The following is an 18,341-nucleotide window of genomic DNA, read 5'->3' as shown; positions in this document are numbered from 1 at the left end:
GACGGCCGCCTGCCGCAGCCTGTAATTGGTCAGGCAGTCCCTCTCGGCGCCCGTAGCTGACGCCCCCATCCCGGCTGAGGCTATTTGCCCGGCCTGGCAATGGCCGCCGCCAGCCGGAGCCTGTCATTGGTCGGACGCGCCTTCTGTGCCTCTCATTGGTTGCAAGAGCCGTCTCGGCCTCCGTAGCTGCTCCAGGCCTCGGTGTCCTGACAGAAAGCCCGGGGCGGCCATGGTGGCGATGAGCCTCTTGTTGCGGGCTTCCGCCTCGGCGGCGACGGGAACCGGCCTGGCCCTGACCCGTCGCGGGCTCGGGCCGCAGCTACGCCTCGGCGGCTTGCTGACCCGGAGCGTCCCGGGCGCGGGCGCCGTGGGTAGGTGCAGGGCGGCGCGTGGAGGGGCCCGCGGCCCCGCGGTGACCTTGGCCGGGCCTCGGGGAGCTGGGGAGGGAGGGGGCGGCGGGGCCGAGGAGTCGCCCCCAGAGCGTCCGTAGCCCCGGCAGGACTCAGGGGGGCGTCCTTCTTGAGGGCGGGGCTGGTTTTTCTGCTTTCTTTCTCTCTTCGGTGCACGTTCTGCAGAGCCGGCTTTTAAATCGGCCGCGGCTGGGTAGGTTTCCCCGCGTCGTTCACGTTGTAAGACGGCGGCGGAAACAAGTCCTTGTTTTCTTTCCTCCCTGTTACTTTGTCTTTTTGCTTTTGCTGACTTCTCCACGGTGTCAGTGCCTGGAACCCAGGACTCTTGGGATACGATGAAATGGAAAGAGGACGGGATTTGAGTTCATTCCAAGCTGGAAGTCACATCCACCCTTGTGATTGTCCATTTAAGTCGTGCCCGGCTCCTTGTGACCCCATTTGGGGTCTTCTTGGCAGAGGTTCCTTCTTCAGCTCATTTTACAGATGAGAAAACGGAGGCAAGCAGGGTGAAGTGACTTGCTCAAGGTCAAACAGGTAGTCAGTGTCCAAGGATGGATTTCAACTCGGGTCTTCCTGACTTCAGGCCCAACGCTCTGTGTACTTTGCCCCATGAGCCCGTAGAGTTTAAGGGGCTTGCCCAAAGTCACACAAATAGCAGAATCTGGATTTGAACCCAAATCCTCCACCTCCATTTCCAGCATGGTTTTCGTCAACGAAGGACCAGCGCACATATTTCACCTAGACTTTTTTCTTGATACAGTGTATCCCTTAGTGTGAAACTGGCAGGGAATCACTAGGTATATTTAAAGACTGCATTAAGAGTGGTGAACTGAGTGGACAAGGGAAAAGTAGCACGAGCAGAATGTTGATCAAGAGGAAGGCAAGTTAAGGCTTTACGGATAGACGTAAATCTTCCAGTACACTGTTGGCATTGGCTTAGATGCACTCCCTTACTACATCTTACAGTCAGGCACGTTCACTTATCAGCAAGCCCTAAACTAACCAGTCCTGGGGATGGGTTTTTGCCAGAGTGAGAAGTACATAATAACATCCTGACCACCTCAGTATCAGATTGTTTGGCGTTCCTCTGTTCTGCCTTCTTTGCTCTGTCCGTTGGCTTCTTTGGAATTTCATGGTTTGTAACTGCCCATTCCTGCTTTTATTTGACACTTGGTTATCATTCTTCTGATCCTAGACTTTACACAAATGATCTGAAAACTCTGTGCCTTGCTCTGGCCTGAAATTTCCGTTTGCTCACCTTGGCTCATGTCTGCTGCTGCCACTTTGTTTAGAGAGAGCCTTCTCCCCCAGGAGTGGCCCTTTCTCAGACCCTTGCATCTGCCTTCCATCCCAGTTCCTTTGCTCACATTGAGACACAGGACTGCCCACAGTCCCAGTGCTTACATGCATGTGCACATGCACACGTATGCTGACACAAAGATGTTATCAAAGAGTAGTGTAGAACCGGAAAAGAGGGCATGTGATAAGAACATGGGAGAAATAGTAAGGGCACAGCCTAGTTGGGTTAGTGATACCCACAAGAGAAAGGTCCTCACTTTGTTGGATGAACAGATGCTTAAAGGTCTTAGGTGAGATGAAGGAGAGGGACACAGGATGAAAGGACAAAGATGAACTGTGATCTGTGGAAGGGAATGCCAATGTTCATAATGTCTCAGATGGCACAGATCCACAGAGTGCTTCCCACAATTCCCTATTTGTCCCTTTTCCCCACTCTGAGTATATCTGGCTGCCATTACTGGCTCAGACCAACTATTGTTGGTTGTATTATCATCATATTTGGGGTTTGGGAAGGAGACCCAACTGGACAGTAGAATTTGGCAGTGGGGTAGATCTGGTGAAAATGGTCTGATTCTGTATGTTTTGGAGCAGAGGGAGGAAAGAAGAGTGTTACCAGGCAAGTGGGGGTAGGGGTGGGGATGGAGAGAGGACTAGGAATTGGGGAGGCTTATCTTACCAGGGCAGGGGTTAGCTGGTCTTGGCAGTGGGCTAGCTACATGAGGGCTAGCTCCAAAGGGGAATAGAGAGTAGGGACCTCCCTCCCCCACCCCACCCCCAAAAAGAGAAAATATTCCTTTAGGATCATTGCTGAGAATAAAGTCCTGAAGTGCCTAGCAGGTGTAATTATGTTCATATTCTACTAGCCTAACCCCTCCAGACCAAGGGTCATAGCCTGAACATCTAAGACTGGACTTAACCTTGGCCTTTCTGCCTCCCAGCAGGCCATCTCTCTACTCTGACACTCTCAATAAATGCTGATTGCTCACTTTCTTGTTTCTAGCCCCAGTCCGACATAGTGGAGGCCATGGTAAGAAAATGTTCATCATTAAGGCTTCTGAATTTTATGACAAGAGATTTTTGAAGTTAATGGTAAGTTTATTTCTGGCATTTTTTTTACATGAATGTTAAAACTTAGTGCCTGATTTAAATAAATGTATGCTTTGTTTCTCTTAGAATGCAAGGCGTTTATTTTTTCTTGCCTTACAAGATCCAGAGGCACTGTACAGAGACCCTGATGCTTCAGTAATTGTTAACACCTCCTTTTAAAAAGGACTCCTGAGGAACCCTCATTATGAAATAATACAGAAGGAAATTTCATATTCATGTATACTAGAATAATTCAGTGCGATTCCATTACTTATTCAGTTCCCTTGGTGCATCTTAAACAGGATGCTCTTTACAGAGATTTGATTCACTTTTGAAGAACATATCTATTATGAGAAGTGAAATCGTACTGATAGCAATAATAACAAAAAGAACAGGCATTCCATTTGACCATGGTCTAGTATAAAGAAGGCCGGATTTGGAAGTGAGAGATCTATATTTGAGCCTTAGCTCCTCCACTCACTCACAGTGTTGCCTTGAGCAAGTTGCTGAACCAATCTATGATGGCTTCAGTTTTCTCATCTGTAGGATGAGTTGCTCCACTTATCACAGTATTGTATGTGGGAAACAAAACATTTATCTAATTGTGAACTTTTGCTAATCTAAATGAAAGATCTCATTTAAATTTCCATTCTGTTTTCAAATAATCTTTTGCTTTCCAAGATTGTGGCATTTTAAAATATAGTGTATATACTTCCTGCTTTGAGAAAAATAGCATACTAAGAAATGAATTTAAAAGCTGATAAATTAGGCAGTGATTATTTGCATTATAAACATGTTGCTTATTATGATATCTATTATTATATGTAAGAAAGATTCTCTTCAGGCTTTTTTAAACATGGAAGCAACTTATTCCTTGAAGCAGGAAGGGGTGCACTGGATAGAGCACCAGGCCTGGAGATAGGAAGACCTGATTTCAAGTCTGCCTTCAGATACTTACTAGCGGTATGACCCTGGGCAAGTCACTGAACCCTGTTTGCCTCAGTTTCCTCATTTGTAAGGTGAACTGGAGAAGGAAATGACAAACCACTCCAGTATCTTTGCCAAGAAAACCCCAGATGGGGTGATGGAGTCAGACACGACTGAAACAAATGAAGAGCAATAAACTTACTGCATACATGGTAGGATTTCATTTCAGCAATCGTGTTTACAAAACAGTATGAGTTCAGAGAATTTCCTTATGAGGTTTAATGCAGGATGATGAAAGCTGTGGCCATTATACCTCTTCGAGCATCTAGAAGGCCTGGAGGGGCAGTGATAGGTATTCTTGGAGGAAGGTCCTACCCTGAGGAATCACAGGATTGTTGGAGTGCTAACTTTTCAAGTTTAGGAACACGATGATCTGCTCCATGAGAGTCGTGATGCCCTTGAGAGGGTGCTGCCTGTGCGCTTAGGACATTTTCAGGGGATACTCTGGGGTCTTTGGGAGCTAATTGATGGTTAGGATCCTTGACTCTGCCATTGCTAAGAGCCTAATAATTGACCATCTTTTTCCTTGTCCCTCCCAAAGGCCTGACTGCCCTCAGTCATCTCCTTTATCAGGATTTAGTTCTTGTTGTGATTATCTTCTTCATAATAATCACAGCCACAGTAAAGTTCATGGACAGATTTTGAGCGCAGGCCCAGTTATAGACTGGGTATCTGCAGAGCAGCTGTGCCCAGTGGGTAATGGCCTTTCACCTGAACTGAGGCTGCCGTGGTCTGAATTGTTTAGACCTCAGCAGCCTCTGAAAGTGTCTACCGAAGCCTTGGGGGTTTGGGATCAAACAAAAGATTGCTTAGTCCTCTCTTGCATGGTTTTTTAATGAGTCTTAAAAACATATTTGAGTGTGCTTGTACAAAAGATTTTAATAGGAGTAAAAATAATGTACTTACCAAGAATTTTAGCATTTTCCATAGTCAAACACTGCAAATGGTTTGAAAATATAGAGGAGGAAATGGAGCAGAACTTATTTATTTAATTTTTAGATTTGATCAGCCTCACAGCATACCTTGCCTTGCCCCTGCTTCCGTTGTTCTTCCTGCTTCCTTGATCCTTGCTTGTTTCTGCTGTTTGTGTTGAAGGTCACCTTAAAGCCAGTGAATGGAAAGCTCAGTCATTGGTGGTGGTTTGTTCTTGCCTGGGGTTGGGAAAATGGGGCTGGTATGGGGGTAGAAGAGGGTCTGATGAAGCTATATGGAAAGATATCAGATAATAAATATAAATATGGCCTAGAAATCCATTATGTGATGCATTTTATTTTCTTTATCTTACAGAGATTTTATTTATTGTTGACTGGGATTCCAGTAGCAGTTGGCATAGCACTGGTGAATATATTCATTGGTAAGCTTAAAAAATGTTTATATATGGATGTTGCAATAAAGAATGTCTTTAGTATGATAATTTGAGCTTACACTTGGGAATTAGGTGTAAACAATCAACTCTTAGCCATCTCTATTACTGTAAAGGCAGTGGTGGTATAGTGGAAGAAATCTGAATTTGGAGTTAGGTCCTGGATTCAAATCCCAGCTCTGCTATTCATTATATAGCTGTGACCTTGGGCAAGTAAATTATTTAACCTCTTTTTTTTTTGTATTTTTTTTATATTTGTTTCTTTTCCTTATTTGTAAAATAAGTTGGACTATGAATGTGTAGGTGTTTTGTGTTCTTATTTTTTTGGTCAGTAGGAATAAATGAAAAGGAGATTGATGTACTTCTCATCTTTCCCTATTGCTTGGTAGCAAATGTTTTCTTGTATGAGCAGTTTTGTGGTCATTTAGCAGCCATGGCAAGAGAGAAAAAGACAGCCTAGTCCCAAAATTTCTGTATCTGTCAACTTAATAAGATCTATTGAAGGATATTGTTTCTTGCCAGCTGAGGTGTAGAAGTCAGCATCTGCAGTCCAGCGTCCACTAGCTGTCCACTCTGCCACATAAGCTCACTGGGGAGGCTGCCCTTCCAAAGACCTTGGGGGTTGATATATGCACAATGTGATAACAGGTCCTGTTTCTGGAATGTGTCAAAGATGTTTGGCCACTTTTCCTCATTTCCCAGGGCTTCAAGGGCCATGCTTGGTGGATAGGCATAGAGTAGTGTGTCCAGCCTGCTCCTAGATGTGTGCGTTGGATCTTTGAGCATTGTAATTGGTGAGTGGGGGTAGGATGAAGAAAAGGACAAGGATTCGGAAAGGGATAGTGAGGATAGTGGTAGAGAAGACTCACTGGCTCCAGAGCTTATTCTGGAAATTTATTGGTCGTTTTCTTGAAGCCCAGGGGCTCATTACTGCACTGAGACAGCCATCAGGTCCTAAGTAGCTTTATGGCAAAGTGAAGAACAGAGGTGCTATTTAAGTTAGTTCTTAGCCTAAATTTCTGGGCTAACTCCTCATTCTCCTGAGCCTATGTCTAGAGTCTAGACACTAGACTAAGGCCAGCTGTCAGTGCCAGCCACAGTCATGCAGGCTTTTGGTTCAGAAACCCAATTGGGGTTTCTGGAATCTGACCTGGACCAGCAGACAACCACATGGGCCAAAACAGGTTCTAAGGTGTACCAGGGACCTCTAAGGCTCCTTTCAGTTCCAGGTTCTCAGGAAGCTCATGGAGCAGGGGGCAGAGTCTTGGGCCTGGAGTGAGGAAGATCTGAAGTCAAAAGGACCTGAGTTTAAATCTTGTCTTAGAAACTTTGCTAGATGTGTAACGCTGGGCCAGTCAGTTACTTAGATGCTGTTTGCCTCAATTTCCTCATATATAAGATGAGGATAATAATAGCACGTGTTCACTAGGGTTGTTGAGGATCAGAAGAGGTTATATTTGTAAAGCACTTTGCAAACCTCAAAGCACTTATACAAATGGTAAAACTATTATTATTATTATTTACATCTGTTATCCTATGTTCTTACCATATAATACTTTTTTCAATATTTGTGGGGGATTTGTGGTGTAAGAGGGTCCGAGTTAAGGTTGAGAGACCTGGGTTCAAATCCTGACTTTGGCACTTCATAGCTGGTGACCCTATTAGTCGTTTCACTTTTATGACCCTCAGTTTCCTTGTTTTAGAATGGAGTTAATATTTGTACTTCCTATCTCACAGGCATGTTCTGAAGAAAATTCTTTAGAAAATTTAAAGTACTACAGGGAATTGAGTGTTGGTTAATAGAAGATAGAAAACTCCTCCAGGGTAGGAATTTCTCATGTAAATATAGACTCTGAGAATCTCTCATGCAGCATTCTTTTAAAATATGAGCTCTTCCCATCTCTTTCACCTGTGGTGTCATTGGTAGAGGAAATGTGTTTCTGCAACTTTTCTGCAAATTGGAATCTTAGAGAAACACCCTCTATGCCCCCAGGCAAGATGGGACCTGAGCCAGTGCCTCTCTGTACCTTGCTGAGTTTAAAAGATTTTAATTTTGGATTTCAAGAACATGGCCCTTGGAGAAGTTAGGTTCTGTTAACCATTCCCTTGCCAGCACAGCCATCTGTCACGTTGGGACAAGTGCTTCCACAATTATGAACTAACTCATGGATTATTAAGATTTTATAGGCCTAGAAAACAAATATGACTTGACTTTGGGTGGTTGTGATAGAATGCTCCAAACACTCACAGAAGGACTCTTATAGTCTATTCTGGAGGCGTTATTCCATGCCTGATATAGGCACATCAGTGCTGAATCCTAGGGGAGATGAAGTTTAATAAGACACATACTTTGACCTTATGGGAGGAGAGGACACACATACCAGTAACGCCAGTACAAAATAATTCATATACAGTATTTGCCAAAGGGAGTTATAAGGGAGGGCACTAAGGAGCAGGTGGCATTTGAAATGGGTAGTAATTCCATAGGTAGGGAAGAGCCAGGCACATACCAGGCATTTGGAACAGTGAAAGAGCACGCCAGGCAACTGAAAGTCTTAGGATATACATGAAGAATCTCCAGTCTAGTCTGGCTGAAGCTCAGTGTTTATGGAAAGGAGCAGGGGTTGGAATGGGAATGTGGCCCCAGATATCAGAAGTGTCAGCTTTATGCACTCAGCTACAAAGGGCAATTGAAAAGTTGTGAACAGAGGAGTCACACGAATAGCTCTCTGCACCAGGCAGATAAATGTGATGTCATAGGCATGGATTGATTGATAGGGGGAGAGGGTGCAGGCAGGAAGGAAACCTGTTGGAAGGCTGTGTTCTCAAAAGTTCAGGTGGGTGGTAATAAGGCCCTGCCCTCTGATAGCCTGAGAGGATTCAAAAGAATTTCTAAGGTAGAATCCACTGACTTGTTAATACTGTAGTGGGAAAGGTGAGGGAAGAGTAAGAGAAAACCCTAGAGCTTCCAATCTGGGAAAAGACGGAAGGGAGGGAAGAGGTGCCACTGAACTGGTCCATCAGAGTCAAAGACCCTCCTGCTAGGGGGCAGGTCTAAGAAGAAGCAAAACTGCAGGTCATCCCAGGGTGTAAAAGGACACATAGTGAGTGGGTGCATGTAGGCTACAAGGTAGAGAAATGTACACAGGCTGGTACACAGTGAAGAGGGGAGAATGCTGACCTTGGAGTTGGCAAAGCCTGGGTTTGAATTCTGCTGAAGACACTTACTAGCTAGGTGAACACTGGCAAATCATCTCATCTCTCTGAGCCTTAGTTTCCTCATCTCTAAAATGGGGGAAGAAGGGGAGGACTTGCCTGACATCTAAGGTCTCTTCTAGCTCAAAATCTAGGATCTGATCATCTGTTTCCATCTATGCCTTTTGAACCAGAAATACTGTAGAAGGCACTAAGGGCACATCTACTGTATGTAGAGCTGGGCTGATGATGCAGCTAGAGCAGATGCTGCCCTGGGGTCCATAGGATATTTAAGAGGTGCAGAGGATGGTCTGGTGCTCCTGAAGGAGATCCCCTATGGAAGATTTGGGGAAAGAAATAGAAAAGAGGGGCACAGGATGCAATGAGAAGCAACGAGGTCGTGGAGCATTGTTCCTATGGAAAGGAACAAAGTGATTTGTTATACCCTTCCCCCACTCTACATCTGATAACTTCAGTAAACACTGCACATTTGTGGGAAATTTTGCTAAGGTGTTTTGTCACAGGGTCTCATCTCATGAAAGCTAAAAATGAAATAATAAATATATCTCCTATTGATGATTTCTGTCCAGACTGAAATGAGTCAAAAATTTCAGACATATTCATTAGTTACCAAGTAAAGGGAAAGTCTGGCTCTTGAAGCTGCAGCGAGTTGATTCTTGCTTAAAATGAATAATACTGAGTTTCTGGTGATGGTGTTAAAAATTTCCATTGTCTCCTACCAGGTGAAGCTGAATTAGCAGAAATCCCAGAAGGCTATGTTCCAGAACACTGGGAGTATTTCAAGGTTGGTACAGAATCCCAAATGGTATAGGGTATAGTTACTTCAGCTGCTATTTTTTCTGTGAACAATGATAGTGTAGGGGCCGTTCATCCATCTTTCATTCTAGCTTGCAAAGAAGCCTTCCTATGCACAGGTCTGTTTGTCAGGATATTCCTTCTGAAGGCTCCAAAATCTGACCTGTATAAACTCCTTAACCTGACTTTTAAGGTGCTTCATGATCCAGCAGATACAGGCTCTCCCTTCACGTCCTCAGGTGTTCTAGCCGATGGCCAGGCCTCCTTTAGGGTGAGAATTCATTCCCTTCTCATTTCAGTAATAACACTTAGCTCCCAGGGTTCTTGTGGGGATTGAATGAGATAATAGTTTTAAAGTCATTGCAAGCCTTAAGGCAATATAGAAATGCTGGCTGCTGTTATTATTTGTCTACCTTTCAGGATCTTTTTCTTTCAGAGTTTAGTGTGGGAACCACTTCCTTCATGAAGCCTTCCCTTCCTCTTCCCCATTTTTTCACTCCAGTTGCTTTCTCCCTCCTCATAGTTTCTTAGAGCATTTTGTTCATATGACAAATGATCTTTTTTTGAGGTCTGTACTAAGTGGGGGATGCTCTTTAGAGCAGGGCTTCTTAACCTTTTTTTGTGTTATGGACCCTTTGGCTGCTGATGAAACCTGTGAATAATGTTTTGATGCCTACATTAATAATTGAAGCAAGTGCCAAATTTGTCAGGCATTTGTGAAAATAAATTTTTTTCCCCTGTTCAAATTTATTGGCCCCAGGTTAAGAACCCCTGCTTTAGAGGTAAAAAAAAAAATACACACAAAATACATGTACACACACTTGAACATGCTAGGTAGATTGATGATAGACAAACACACATTTGTTAGTATTTATTATGTGCCAGAAATTTCGCTAGGATAATTAGTAAATGTTTGTTGAATTGAACTGAATTTTTATTTAGATATTATTCTGAATAAGATGGTATAAACACTTGTTATCATTTCATTCTTGTTGTTTGTGGACTTTAATATATTTAAGTGTGTATGTTTCCACTTTTTATAGTTTGGTATTCTGATGTGAATTTTTACTATTTTAAATGTCTCTTAAAATTGCTATGAAGTTCAGTATGTTGTGTTCCCATTTCAAAATCACAGTAATTAAATATGATATTAAAAACCCCATTATCTTTAAATGACTAGATGGATATTAAGGTGTAACATCAGGGTACTTTTTTTAATCATTGATCACTTCCCCAAAATAGAAAGGACTTAAATACACCAAAATATTCATAGCAATGATTCTTCTGGTAGCAAAGAATTGGAAATAGGATAGATGTCCATTAATTGGGGGTTGGTGAAACAGATTGTGGTACTTGAAGGTAATAGAATATTACTGTTCTGTAAAAAATGATGGCTGTGAAGAATGTAGGGTCTCATGAGGAGAGTTCTGTGAACTAATGCAAAACAAAGTAAGCAAAGCTGGGAAAACATTGTACATCACTGATACAACAACAAGGAAAAAACCAGCAGCAAATGCCACCCAAAATGCTGTGTCCTTACGATGGCCAAATCTGGCCCTGGGGGAGAGATTTGCACTCGGCCCTTACACACTGGAGGCTCTGTGCCCTTCAGGACTTGACTGATGGGTGGAGTGGTTTTGCTGAATTTTCTTTCCTTCTCTTTTATCTTATTTGAGATGGCCTTCCAGGGAGGGAGGAGGAGAGGGGAAGTAAAGTCATGTAAAAAAACAAAAAATACCAATACAAATTAAAACAGTCCCCAAATTTGCCACTGAGGTTTAAGCCCATTTTCTTGCTGTTTTACAAAGACAAAGGAGGAATTGGAAAGAGCCTTGGAATTTGATTTACGGAAAGTAAAATTATAGTTTTTTAAATTGTTTTTACATGTATTATAGAGTTATATACCTAAAAGAATCAAATATTTATTTTCTTAGTCAAAATCAGTTACATGGGAGAAAAGTAATCAAATTTAATATTAATATTTTAGCTAAAGTTTCTTGTCTTTGCTAGTTCTTTACTTATCAGGAAGTAATTATTTTGAATGTGAAATGAAGGAGTGGGTGACAGAATTAAGAAATGAATGTGAACCATTGTCTCTCGTAGCATCCTATAAGCAGGTGGATTGCTCGTTATGTTTACGACCCTCCCGAAAAGAATTATGAAAGAACCCTGGCCATCCTTCAGTTGGAAGCTGAAAAGTCTGATCTGAGGTAAACAGTAAAGGTTCCTGGGTCGGGGGGTGGGGGAGACCAACTCTGTGCCTGCCTCAGCATGCTGCTCACATATAAAAGGAACAGAGCTGAGGGATAAAGGACTGGGTGAAGACTGTTTGATGAGTAGGCCATCAGACTTTGAAAGCCTGCATGCATTGGGGTCAGCAACTCATAAGGTGGATCTAGGTACAACAGACTGGGCATGGGGAGGAGGGAGTAGGATCTGTTTCAAAGGTTAGTCTTCATTTTTTCCTGACCTTGCTGGTTTACATACAACTGATCAATGATTAAAGGATGAAAATAATAAAGAACTTTTTCTGCAAACCCATCTATCACAAGGACATGAGTGCATGACACTCACCTGGGGCTAAAACATACCCCTTTGAAACTCCTACTCCTAATATCCACACCTGATGTGCTCAGGGAAGAGGGGTGGTAGGGGGACTCTTGAGTTTTCCAGACTTAGGCCCTGAGCAAGGCCAGGAGAGCCTAAGACCCACGGCCAGGAGAGCCTAAGACCCCCCACCGGTAGAAAGAGGGAAGGAAAGAAGGGTGGCAGGCACTTCCAGGACAGAGAACAGGTGCCTACCTAGACATGGGAGGTGGTGGGTGAGAGTCACAGGAGCAGTGGGCATGGGCGAGCTGCACTGTTGAGTAGCGCCAGTTCTTTTTTATGATTGGACAGGCTTTAATGTTTATTGTTCTTGCAAAGATTGGAAGGAAAGGGTTTGGCCATTCGAGAGATGCCTGAGAGCCTGTACAAGGACTCAGAAGAGTAGTCTGGCTAAAGCAGAAGTTCTTTGTGAGGGCTAGTAGAAAGTGAAATCAGGTGCACAAGTACAGAATACAGAAAACGTTACCTTGAAATCAGTAGATAAGCTGTTTAATTTATGGTAAGTTCAGTATTAGTCAGGAGGGTGGTATGATTGCTGAAAACATCCATTCCATCTTGAGCCTTAGGACAGAAAGTAAGCTCCTTGAGGGAAAGGATTGTTTGGTTTCTGATGTTGGATCTTCGGTGATTGATAGTGTCTGGAACAAGAGAAGAACTAGCCCTGTTGTCCTCTGCCAGTGAAGGCCCATCTAGAATGTTGGCTTTGACCCCCCTGGGACATACTTTACACGATGTCAGTCTGGAGCACTTCTGTGGGACCGGGCCTTAGGAGGTCGGTGGTGCTCACTTGGGCGTTCATAGTCCATAGCCTGTGAAAGAAAGATTTCGGATCAACATCCTGTTTGTTTTACAAATATTTGAAGAGCCGTTAGCTAGAAGAGAAATGGATTCAGAGGACAGAGCAAGAGCCAGAAGGAGGAAGGGAGACACATTTTTACTTATTACAAAGAATTTCCTACAACTAAAAACATTGAAGATTTTTTAGGTTTTTAAGGTTTGCAAAGTGTTTGATTCCCCATCCTCAGAGCTCCCTTGTGAAGTAAGTGATCTTCATTTAGCCAGTGAGGAAACTGAGACTCAGAATGGCTAATGGACTTGGCTAGGGTCACAAAGTAAGTCTCCGAGGTAAGAATTGAACCCAGGTCTTCCTGATTCCAAGTCCAATACTCTCCACACTGAAAAATGGAATAGGCCTCCTTGTAAGGCCCTGTCCCAGTAGAGACTGGATGACCATTGGAGGAGGTTTTAGAGTGGGATTTGTATTTGTTCTTCAGGTAAGGTTGACTTAGGTGGCCTAAGTTCTGGGCTTCTGGAGAGAGAGCCATCATAGGTGAGTTGAAAGAGTTCTGGACTTAGAGTAACAAGACCTGGATTCCAATTCTGGCTTTGACCAAAATGTGGTGACATTTTGGATGAGTCACTTAATGTTCCAGCCTCAGTTTCCTTGCCTGTAATATAATGGGATTGTTTTCACACTTTAGAATTCTATTATAAATATGAACTATTATGAATGAAATAGAATGTCTGACCATCATTTTATTAATTAATCAGCATTTCCTTAGCACTTATGTGCCAGACACTATGTTAAGCATTAGGGATTCAAAGACAAAAAAAGCCTTCAAGGAGCTTACAGTCTATAGGGGAAGACAATATGGATATATAGAGATATAAGATAATTTTGGAAGTGATGGGATTAACAACCATCAAGAAAAATTGCATGTAGGAAGTCAAGCTTCAGTTGAGTTTTGAAGGAGACTAGGGACTTTAAAGACGCAGTGGTGTTCTTAGAGATTTTCCAAAGTTCTTTATGTATTTGAGATATGAGACTTTTAACTGAGAAACTGTTTATAAAATTTTTTCCCCAATTTTCTGCCTTCCTTCTGATCTTGGCTATATTTGTTTTATTTGTACAAAACCTTTTTAATTTAAATAAAAATTATCCATTTTATGCTTTGCTGCTCTCTATCTCTTGCTTATTCATCATTTATTCACCAATCCATAAGCCTACTATGTAATATGTTCCATGTTCTTCAGATTTTTAAAAAAAATCTTCATATTTAGGTCATGTATCCATTTTGACCTCATCTTGGTAAATGGTGTAATATATTGGTCTATGCCCAATTTTTGCCATATTGCTTTCCCAACCTAACTATCAATTCTCATCCTCAAAGCTTAAGTCTTTGCTCTTGTCAAACACTAGGTTACTATAGTTACATGCTGTAGTATATCATATGTCTACTCTGTTCCACTGATCTACTTTTGTATTTCTTAACCATTATCAGATAGTTTTTGATAATTACTGACCTTTAATAAGTTTAAGATCTGGTACTGCTAAACCTCCTTTCTTTAACATTTTTTTTTTGTGAAGTACATAAAGAACTTTGTCACATCTATAGGAATATGAGTCAGTTCCCAATTGATAAATGGTCCAAGGATATGAGTTTTTAGATGAAGGAATCAAAACGATTTATAATTGCATGGAAAAATGCTCTGAGTCATTATTGATTAGGAAAACGCAAATTAAAACAACTTTGAATATCATTTTTCACTTATCAGATTGGCTTAAATGATTGAAGGGGAAAGCTGCAAATGTTGGAGGGTATGTGGAAAAATTGGAACACTAATTCACTGTTGGTGGAACTGAAGTTAAACCAGTCATTTTGGACAGCAGTCTGGAATTATGCCCAAAGAGTTATTAAACTGCCTATACCCTTTGACCCAGCAGTAGCACTGTTAGGTCTGTTTCCAAAGATGATTAGGGGAAAAGGAAAAGAATCAATATTTTCTAAAATATTTATAGCAGCTCTCTTTGTAATGGCAAAGAGCTGGAAATTGTGTCGACCCCTATCAATTGGGAAATGGCTGAACAAGTTGTGGTATGTGATTGTGATGGGGAATGCTATAAGAAATGATGAGCTCCATGATCCTAGGAAAACACGGATAGACTTGCTTGAAATAATGAAGACCAAAATGAGTAGAACAAGGAGAATGTTGTATATGGTAAGAGACATACTTTTTTTAAGAGCAACTTTGAGCGTCTAAGTAATTTTCACCATTATAAATACCCAATTAACTACAAAGGACCTAGGAAGGAAGATGCTGTCTGCATCCAGGGAAAGAACAGATAAATAGAAGTATGTATTGAATGATTTTACACACACACACGCACACGGACACGCACATGCATGTGTCTAATGGTAGCTATCTTTCAGGTAGGAGAGCTGGGAGGGAAGGAAAACACCAAATTACATGATAACTTTATGATGTATTTAAAAGGAACAGCAAGTTGTACATAGTAGTACATTTGCAGTTTCGTGTGCAATCATCTTTTTCCCATGTTCTGTATTCTGTTATGGAAAGGCTTGTTTTGTTTCTTAAGTTCAGAATAAAATAAATGAAACTTTTCCAAAAAGAGGCAGCGATGAGGAGGGATATGGGGGACAACCAGTGCAGAGGCCGGAGATAGATCTAGGAGAGGGACTGGTGTGTGGGAAGAACAATCAGAAGGTAGGAGTGGTTGGACATCAAGAGTGTGAAGGGGAGTAATTAATGATTGATAAGGTAAATTGGAGCCAGTTTGTGAAAGGCATTTTAAGCCATTGAAACTTACTGAATAAGGGTCAATAATGACCTCGTCAGACCTGCGCTTTAGAAATATTTGTGGCAGCTGTGTGGGGAAGATGGACTAGTGGGGGAAGGACGTGGTAGGGAAACTATGCTAGAATGTTATGAAAGTCTGGGGGAGAATTGATGAATGTATGAACTTTCAGATGGTGGTAGCTCTGTAAGGGGAGACAAAGGGACAGTTCTGAGAAGTGTGGAGGTGGACTTGATAAGCTGTGGCTAGAAAGAGATTAAGAAGTGAAGAGTGTCATCTGTGTGAGTAGAAGAGTGGTCATGGTATCTTTGGCAGAGATAGGAAAGTTAATGGGAGGGATGAGTTTTGGTGGAAAGATGATGAGTTCTGTTCTGAGCATATTGAGTTAGAGCTACCTGGTTGATTGGGACTGGAGTTCAGGACATAGACCAGGACTTGAAATTTAGATCTACATTGGTGTAGATACAGTATTTGAACCTAGGGAAACTGATGAGATCACCTAGATAAGAGGTCTCAGGAACAGAGCTTTGGGTTATACCCAAGTTAGGGAATTTGGATGAAGATCTAGCAAAGGAGATGGAGAAGGAGTGCTCATACAGGTTGGAGGACAAGAGAGAGAGGAGTGCCTTGGAGTGCCACAGAGGAGAGAGTGTTCAAGAGGGTTGGGTGGTCTGCAGTGTTAGATGTTACATAGAGGTAAAGAATGCAGATTGAGATAGAGAAGTTTTGGTTGAATGATGAGGTAAAAAGCCAGATTACAGGGATTGAGAATTGAGTAAGAGGAAAGGAATTGGAGGCAACAAATGTAGACGGCTTTTCCTAGGAGTTTGGTTGTGAAAGGAAAGAGGTCCGAGTACAATGATAATTTGAGGGGATGATAGGCTCAAGTGAAGGGTTTTTAAGGATAGGGAGACCTGGCAATAATTGTAGGCAGCAGAAAATGAGCCAGTTGATAGGGAGAGATAAAGGGGGAACAATTGTGGGGACACTTTGTCAAAGTATACAGGAAAGGATAGGATCAAAGGGACAAGAAGAGGGTTTAATCTTGATAAAGGTAAAGTCCATCTAATCAGGAAAGGAGGAGAGAATTGGAGAGGGGAGGTGATGTCATGGGGGTTTTGTGCTGTAGATATTGGGGAAAGAATGGGGCTCACAAAAAAACCCTTTATTTTCATGGTAAAGTGCATGGTAAGGTCTAGTATAAAGAAGATGGGGACAGGGTAGGGAAATATGGAGAAAAGCAAGGAAAATAAAGTTTACATTTAAGGTTTTCTATCTCAATCAGGGTGCTCCAGAGAAGGAGTTACTGGTGTAGGCATAGGATGACTTAGTCAAGGAGGAAGAGGACTTTCTTTGGCTTGATGTAGATTGTTGGGTAGGAAGACTGAAAGCAAGTATGACCCCATAGAGATAGCCATCATCCCAGGGAAAGTGACAGTGACCCAGATAAGGGTGTCAGTAGTGGGAACAGAGGAAGGAATGGAGGGAGGACATTTTTTGACCATAAAAGCATAAAGGCTTGGTGGAGTTACCTGAACTAACAGAAGAAGTTAAGCTAAAAATTATTCTTAGATTTTATGCGTAGAGTGGTCTACAATTCAAGCATGTGTACATCTGTCCTTGGAGAGAATCAGGTATTTTTCATTTGATAAGACTAGCTGGCATTTGTACTTTGTGTTGAAAGGAGTTATTTACATTTTTAATGGGAGGTCTCTTGGTGCTTGAAGTTTAATTTAAGGATTCTGTTTCTTACAGGTTGAAATATCGGGAAACAGAAAGACTTATGCGAGGAAGAGGGGATGGACCCTTGTTTCATTACCCAACTGTTGATAAGGAACTTATTGATCATGATCCTAAAGCAGTACCTGACCATTAAGCTATTGATTCTACACATCTGATGTATACTCTCTTTCAGAGGGATAAATGAAGAAATGCATACTGTATTGTTCTCTGAATAAAACAGCCATTTCCCTTTTGGTCTTGTAGTTAGTTCTCAGTGTAGTTTGAGAGAATTGCTTTTGTTGTTAAGGGATGGTTTTCTTTTTTAAGAAGGTCATGAATATGGCAATTAAAATTAGATGAGATCAAAATTTGTGAATTTCTGAAGGATGGTATTGTTTGGAAGTAGATTCTACAATATGCCCAATAAATGAAAGTTGTGGACAGGAAGTATAACTATCAAAAATGACTTGTGTACCCAATTAAGCATTGTAGAATATAGACATCTTGGTCCATCATTGATAGCTCATCTATTTCAACTGGCATTGGAATTTTTAGTCTGGATTATGAAAAGATGAACACCATAATAACATCAGAAAAGTGGAAAACTTCAGTAAGCAAGGCTTCTGGAAGTTGACAGAGTTTTTATGTTTTTTTTTTTGACTTTTTGTAGCCAAGAAACTTTTTGTATCGCTTTAAAGAATGAGTTTTTCAAGGATCTTAACTGTTGAGATCTAATAAAAATCCTTACTGGTAAATATTAGAAAAATTGGTGTGAAGAATAGCTCAAGGTAAAGAGTTTAAACTGATAAAAATTATAAAATGTAAAAGACAGGAAGTATTTGTTAAATTGAAATGCCAAGCATAGACATAAAATTTTTAAAAATTTTAACATCTAAAAATTCTTTTTAAAATAATTTAAATATGATTTGATAGGCTCTTTGTAGAGGACAAAATTATTTTTTAAAAGTCAAGATTTGGATGTTTTTAGTAAACGTTTCTTAAAAGTAGAAGTAATTTTGTATTGACTAAAACTAAAATACCTAACTCGTTTGTTAGACTCTGACTCAGTTAATGTCTACTAATGAATGAAGGTAGGAACCAAATTTAGTCACCTTGTTTTCCTTATAAACAAAAATCATGGGAAGACTTCATGAACAATGACCTTAATGTAAATAAAAACACAAAAGACAATACAGCTCGGATACAGCGAACACACACAAAAGATGATGTGTGGGCAGTGTTGGTTCCAAATTATTAG

The 18,341-nt window shown here is 41.4% G+C and overlaps 1 protein-coding gene across 1 annotated transcript; it reads left to right on the top strand.

Moving 5' to 3' along the window:
• Positions 1–3: 3 nt before the first annotated feature.
• On the top strand, positions 4–17,346 carry NDUFB5 (NADH:ubiquinone oxidoreductase subunit B5). The gene is made up of 6 exons (XM_072618417.1): positions 4–371; positions 2,710–2,798; positions 5,070–5,136; positions 9,084–9,145; positions 11,260–11,366; positions 17,117–17,346. Exons 1-6 carry the CDS (start codon positions 230–232, stop codon positions 17,235–17,237), a joined length of 588 nt encoding a protein of 195 aa, XP_072474518.1. The 5' UTR covers positions 4–229; the 3' UTR covers positions 17,238–17,346.
• Positions 17,347–18,341: the final 995 nt, after the last annotated feature.

Source organism: Notamacropus eugenii, chromosome 6 (assembly GCF_028372415.1).
Source record: "Notamacropus eugenii isolate mMacEug1 chromosome 6, mMacEug1.pri_v2, whole genome shotgun sequence".
Classification (NCBI taxonomy): domain Eukaryota; kingdom Metazoa; phylum Chordata; class Mammalia; order Diprotodontia; family Macropodidae; genus Notamacropus; species Notamacropus eugenii.
This window is presented reverse-complemented; position numbering and strand designations above follow the sequence as displayed.